Genomic DNA, 6,572 nt, shown 5'->3' on the forward strand with positions numbered 1-6,572 from the left:
GGACCATGCAAGATTGTCCTTCACCACTGCAGGATTGTCCTTCAGGAGTGGGGTGACTCAGGGGACTTGTGCAAGACCAGCGTGTGCAACCCCGTCCTCACCCCGCTCCTGTCTGCATCCGTCCCGGCCCATCCCCAGCTGCTCCGCACTGGGGGTCCCAGATCCATGGGGGCCAAGAGGCCAAACCTGAGCTGAGAGCAGAGCCCGGAGGAAGGACTGACAGCTTCCAGCTCCCAGTGATGGCAAAATAAGATGGGCCACAGGGCTGGGGGTGACAAACCCAGCCTTGGCTTTTTTGCCCTGTAACTTCCATCCTTGTGCCGTTTCTCCATCTCAAGGGGGTCAACGTGCTGCAGGAATCTACCACAGAACCCCTGCTGAAGGTCAAGGTGTCAAGAGCAGGGCCAACCCCCACTGCAGGGTACATGGAGAAGAGCCCGAGAGCTGTGGGACAGCCGAGTTTACAGCTGGGGTTTGCAGAACGTCGAAGGGAACTGCAGCAGGTTTGTCTGGACGTTGCCCGATGGAGATCTTCCCAGGCTTGCTGTACTGTCACGGCTGGGACATGGCAACAGAGCTCAGGTGCAGACCTCCAATAGCTGGGGACAGGTAGACAGAGGATGGGGAATGATGGCACTACCTGGAAATCCTTCTGCAGACCCCACAGCAGAGAGGCTGTCCCACGAGTAACATCTCCAGAGCAGCAGCCCCTCCGTGCTGTGGTCCACCAAATGTCCTCATGGCCATGGAGTGGAGAAAGACTCCTGCAGGAACCAGCCCCGGAGCCAAGGGCAGCAGCAGCACATCACAGTGGAGGCCACATGTGCCCATGGTAGTAGGAGGGAATCGGGTGTCTCCGATAAGGAGCTCTGACCCCCCAAAGTCTCAGCAGGCTTTACAGCAGCGTGGGTGAGAAGAGAGACAAAACATTTCCTGGTCACTGGAAAACCATTGAGAAGCCGCAGCAGGAGGGAAGGTTGAGCTGACAGTGCCCCACAGAGCTGCCTCCTCACAGGAGCTGGCAGTGCTCAAAGTACCAGTTGGGCCATGGTCCACCCCATTGGGTCAGGCACAAAGAAATCCCTATCCCTGTGCTGAGCTCCTGTGGACGATGAGGTCTTCACAGCACGGGAGAGGCGTCCCAACCTTCACCCTCCTGTCATGTCCTCCAGTCTCTCTGCAGTTCCTAGTTGGACCCTGCAGGTAACCTCCTCCCGGTCCACAGCTTCACCGTCAAGTCACTGGAGAACAAAGGCGAGAGGGACAGTGTCACCCCGGGGTCCCCGCTGCCGAGAGGCACCACGAGCAGGAACGCTGCCCACCCCAGCCCAGGGCAGCATGCAGCCCAGGAGACTCCCAGCCCCCTTTCTCTTGGCAAGGAGGTTTTGGGGAGCAGGCAGGCCCTATGGGGCTCAGCCTCCAGCTCACCCCACTGGCATCAACTGGGGACAATGGGAAATGGTGGCCTCCAGGGCTGACCCCGACCACAGGACTCCTGCACCCCTCGAATGAGCTTGAACCAGGCCAAAGCGGTGACACTACAGGGAGCTGCTGTGCTTGGTCTCCCCGGGGCATGGGCTGCTTCGGAAGTGGCTGCTGGCTCCCACCCCACCATCCATGCAAGGGTGTGGGCAGGCCATGGCTTCCATGGACCTGCCACAGCAGATGTGGGCACTTGGCAAGAGAAAAAAAATAATAATTTTAAAAAAGGGCAAAGGAAAACAAGGCGGAGGTATGGCTGGGACAAAGGGGCCAGTCAGTTCTAGCAAAGACTTATCAAGTGGGGAAAAAAAACGCAAAATAGTTTCATACCGTGAAGAAGCAGCTCAGACCAGAGAGAAAGAAAGAGAGGAGCAAAAGCAAGCAACAGAGAGAAGGACAGAGGGAGGAAGATGGAGAGAAAGAGAAAAGGGAAGAAAAGACAGAAGAAGAGTGCATGAGCAAGACAGTCAGAAAGAGCAGGAGGGTCAAGGCAGACTAGTAGCACGGCCCTTTATGGCAAGGACGCGTCGTGGAAGGCAAGGGGTGAGCCCAGGCACGTAATTCCATAACTTTACCCGGCAGTCACTGTGGCACAGATGGGAGGTGGGGAGGAGGAGAGACAGAGAGAGACAGAGAAAAGGAAGGGAGAAAAGAGACATGGTGGAAAAGAGGATATCAGAGTCTTGCTGCCAAAGAGCTCCCCGAGAGCAGCAGGGGATGCCCAGCCCTGGGGGAGAGGGGTCCCTGCATGGGGGATAACCCGGGGTGTCTCTGCAGCACGGGGGGGCATGGCGGGGGCACAGGTCGTGACATGGGGCAGGCAGATGTGGGCACGATGAGATGGAGGCGTGGAGGGACTGGAAAGCTGCGAGGCGCCCCCCTTTCCTCCCTCCCTGCTCCCTGTCCACTCAGCACAAACCCACCCAGGCCCGGAGGTGACAGCTCAGCCCAGGGGTCTCCCACCTCCCAGGGGAGGCAGAAAGCCCAGAGCTCACCTGGAGGCAGTGAAGATGTGCTTTGAGTTGGTGCAGATGGCGTTGATGGGGCTGTCGTGCCCTTTGATCTCCCCCACGGGGGTGAAGGTGTCCACATTCCAGACCTTGATCATGCCTCCTCGGCAGGCACTCAGCACCATGGGGCGGCCGGGGATGAAGGCCAGGGCACAGACCCAGTCTTTGTGGGCATTGGGGATTTGCTGTAGGTACGGGCACAGAGCGGAGGTCATGACCAACCTCATCTGCAGCACCACCAGCAGCCTCATGAGGCTCAGACCCTCCCTGTCAGCCTGGGGCTGATCTGGACTGTGGGGCAATGCAAAGCTGGGAGGCCAAGGGGATGAATCCAGGAGCCAGGGCTTGGTTTGTTCCCTGGGCAGGGGACAACAATCCTGTCATCAGCAGGGAACGCAACACCCAGCGGTGCCGCTGATGCTGCAGCCCGTGTGCCAGATGGAGCTGGCAATCCCGAGTGTCCCACAGCACAAACGTATGGGGCACAGAGCCACCTCACACAGAAATGCCCTCCCTGGTCAGCTCAGCGCAGGGCACCGGCACCAGGTCCCTGAACAAAGGCCCCCCCAGCAGCAATGTTCCTCTGCCCTGCGTTACCCCAAGGGCCCAAGGCTCCCTTCCAGACCTGGATGAGTTCCTGCTGCTCCAGATCCCACTTCTTTATGCCGTTGTCCCTGGAGCCGCTGAAGAGGACGTCTCCCTGGATGGCCAAGCACTCGATGCCGTCGTAGTGAGGGGGCTCAAAGTTGTGAGTGGGGCCAATATTGCCCACTGTGCCCTCAGCAATCTCAAACACCTGGGGGAAAAAGGGTGGGTGAAAGACCCCAAATGGCACAGGAAAGAGAGTTGACCCTCTCTTGGAGAACTTGGCCATCACCTTGCTTTCTAGGCTCAAGCCATCCAGAGTGATGCTGGAAAGGGGAATGGCATTGGCTTTTTTGGAGCTGGGGTCCTGCCACCATCAGGGAACGTCTGCCACCACAGGCCCCATTCTCCTGCATTTTACCCATGGTGAGCTTTCACACAGCTCCATGAGCCAAGCTAACAGCTTGCAGCCGTCAGAAGAGTGGGATCCTGCCTCTCTCATCATCTCACCGTCCCTCTCCACTCTCCTAGTGCCAGCTTTAATTCAACCTGCTAAAAAGCAGCAAAAACCTACAAGGGAGGGGCAAGCTCTCGCTGTGCTGGAGCTGTGAACAAGCAGGCACAAAGCATCTGTATCTGGGAGGAGAATGAAGCAGAACAGGGCAAGCTGCTGATATGGGTCAGCCATAACATGCAAGTACCAGCCACAGAGCCCGAGGGATGAGAGAAAAGCAAATCCATCTCCAAAGGTGCATTTGTATTGTGGACCAAAGCAAAAGGCGAGATTGAGATTGAGGAGACACGCAAAAACCTCACATGCAGAGGTGAAGGCAGAATCTGGGCTCAGATTTCAGGAAGAGAGAAGAGACCTGAGGTGTTGTCACCATCTGGGCTTCCCTATGGGACACAGGGCTCTGCTCTCCAGGAGGAGGGTACCTTGACGTAGTGGTCTTTGGAGCCCGTGACCACCAGGTCGTGGTTGCTCGCCGTCTGGTTGACTGTGAGACACATCACAGGCCCGATGTGGCCGCTCAGCTTCCCGATAGGCTGCAACCTGAGATCAATACCATGGGTCAGAGCCAGACCCCACCTGGGGGCCAAAGCCCCTCCAAGGGGCAGAGACCCACTCTCCCTCCAGCCCTGGAGTCCCCCAGTAGGGGATTGTACCCTTTGGGGGATCAGGACACCTCTAGTGACAGCAGGGGAGGAAGGTGGCCCTGGGGCACCCTAACATCTGGCTGCAGAGCCAAGGCTGCAGCAAGGAGTCAGCGGTCCAGTATCCACCTGGCAGGGAGGGGGGCAAGGGCAAAACCAGGGGGCACTGCTGCTCACCCCACATCTGTCCCCTTCTCTCAAGCTCTGCCCAGCTCACAGACAAACCCCCAACCCCGAGGAGCTCCACTGCAGCTCATCACCCTTTGGGTCCCACAGGAAAGGGTCTTCTAAGTCCTTACACCAGCCAACTTCCATTGCTAAAAAGGCTTTCGCTTTCCCTAGGAGGGTGTCATTTCATGCCCCTCTGAGCAGACAGGATCTGCTCAGCCCCCATAAGCTGCCCTGCCCACCCCAGCACTGTCCCCTCACCTGTTCAGCTCCCAGATGCGGACGGAGTTCCCTGTGGCAGCGTAGAGCATGGTGCCAGTGGGGTTGAGCGCGATCTGGTTGATTTGGTGCTCCCCCTGCACACCGGTGACAGTGCGGGTGCTGGTCCCCGCACACGCGTCCCCGGAGATCACCTGTCCAGAAGATCTAAGGGACAGAGAGGTGCAGGAGGAAGGATGAGTGGAGCTCAGAGCCATCCAGGCCCCACCGAGGAACCCACATGGGGTGGCTGGCTCCAGGCTGGTGCAGGGGGGTCCCACATTGGGGGAAGGCCCTAGAGGAGTCACTGCCTCTCTGGCCACGATGGGACCAACAGGACCTCTGTCCCCTGGGCCAGTGCTCTGTTTGCAGAGGAAACCAAGGATGTCAGGGGTGTGCATGACATGGAACATGCCCTGGTTTCCATTTGAGGGCTGCTCTTCTCCCGCCCATTCCTCATCGCTTCCTGCCCAAATTGCTGGCAAGTGCTGGCAGTCAGCATGGGGAGGCAGAGGCATTCGGTCTCTGCACCAAGGCAGCAGCACCTTCAGGCCAAGGTGAGGAGCTGAGGTTGGGTGGAGAGAGGAGCTCTGTGCTGGTAACCCTGGCCTGCCATGCTCTCCTATCATTTTATCACCGCTCTAGACTGGCAGACCACAGCTACAGCCTGTCCCATGCTCCTTTCTGGTCCTCAAACTCCTCATAAAGATCCCATATTGCCACTGGAGATCTGCTCAGCCACAACGCTGTCAGGGACTGTGCCCCCTCCACGGAGCTGCTGGCTCTCTTGGCCACCCTCAGAAGTTGCAGATCTCTTCAAAGCTCTGTACCCTGAACCTTCACTGCTGGAGGTCCCCACAGTTCCCTCACCCCAAGCTCTCTCCCATCCTCCCTGTTCCCTAATGACGTAGCACTGCAGACTGGCACTAATGCAGCTGGTACTTGGCCTTGTCCCCAGCACCAGTAGGTCCTGGGACTGGCTTCTGCAAAGCCGGAGATACCCAGGGTGTCCGGGGTCCCCGCCTGCCACGTACGTGAGGGTGCGGATGCACCGGGCCGAGTCTCGGATGTCCCACACCTTGATGTACGACGTGGACACGGTGAACACCAGCCCCGTGTGGCTGCAGTACTTGATGGAAACCACGTTGTTGGGGTGACCCTTGAGGGAAGCGATCTCTTGGCCCGTCACCAGGTTCCACATTTTGCAGCTCCGGTCTGCAGGAGGAGGAATGTGCCCAAGAGGGTCAGGCTGGGCCAGGGGGGACCCCTCCAACGGTATGGGGGCTTGGGGGCAACACCCCTTCTGCGTATTGCCTCCCCCCACCCCAGTGCTCAATGAAAGGACCCAGCCAGCCCCAGCACCAGGGCAGTGCAGGGCAAGGTCCCGTGCTGAGAAGGCCCAGGAGGAACCATCCCCATGGTGCCTGGACCTCCATCCCGTGCCAACCTGCAGCAACCCCCCCTGTCCTCTCTCCATCACGCACCTTTGGACCCAGTGAAAAGCAGCTCGTCGGTGGCGTCCAGGCAGAGCACAGGCTTGGTGTGTCCTTCTGCCATGGAGACGCACTGCAGTGGGGCTGTCCGGGCATTCTTGGTACCACCCACCGGGTTAATGACGCCCCTTGCATGGGAAAGAAAGAACAAGCGTGGATGTGTGTGCATGGAAAGGCATCATGCCGCAGAGATCCAGGGGCACGGGAGAGCAAAAGCTGCCTCACCCCAAGCATCTTCCGCTGCCTGGCAGTGCAATGGGCCCCTTGGTCTGAACCTGGCACATCTCAGCTAAGCTTAATGGAAACCCCAGGAATGTCCCCAGGAGCAGCCCCTGTCTACTGCTTTTGCCCCAGCACGACAGACTGGGAAAGCGGGGACTGCTCAGTAGCCCCTGTTCTCCTCCTGAACCTCTCCTGCCTG

The 6,572-nt window shown here is 58.7% G+C and overlaps 1 protein-coding gene across 1 annotated transcript in view; it reads right to left on the reverse strand.

Annotated features, from left to right (window-relative positions):
* Positions 1-1,967: 1,967 nt before the first annotated feature.
* KIF21B (kinesin family member 21B) overlaps positions 1,968-6,572 on the reverse strand; it is a 34,037-nt gene continuing 29,432 nt past the window's right edge. Inside the window, 7 exon segments of the mRNA XM_010194059.1 lie at positions 1,968-2,067; positions 2,478-2,677; positions 3,118-3,288; positions 4,014-4,131; positions 4,662-4,826; positions 5,693-5,873; positions 6,143-6,279. Of these exon segments, the coding sequence (XP_010192361.1) occupies positions 1,968-2,067; positions 2,478-2,677; positions 3,118-3,288; positions 4,014-4,131; positions 4,662-4,826; positions 5,693-5,873; positions 6,143-6,279 (1,072 nt within the window).

Source organism: Mesitornis unicolor, unplaced genomic scaffold (assembly GCF_000695765.1).
Source record: "Mesitornis unicolor isolate BGI_N332 unplaced genomic scaffold, ASM69576v1 scaffold32151, whole genome shotgun sequence".
Lineage (NCBI taxonomy): Eukaryota > Metazoa > Chordata > Aves > Mesitornithiformes > Mesitornithidae > Mesitornis > Mesitornis unicolor.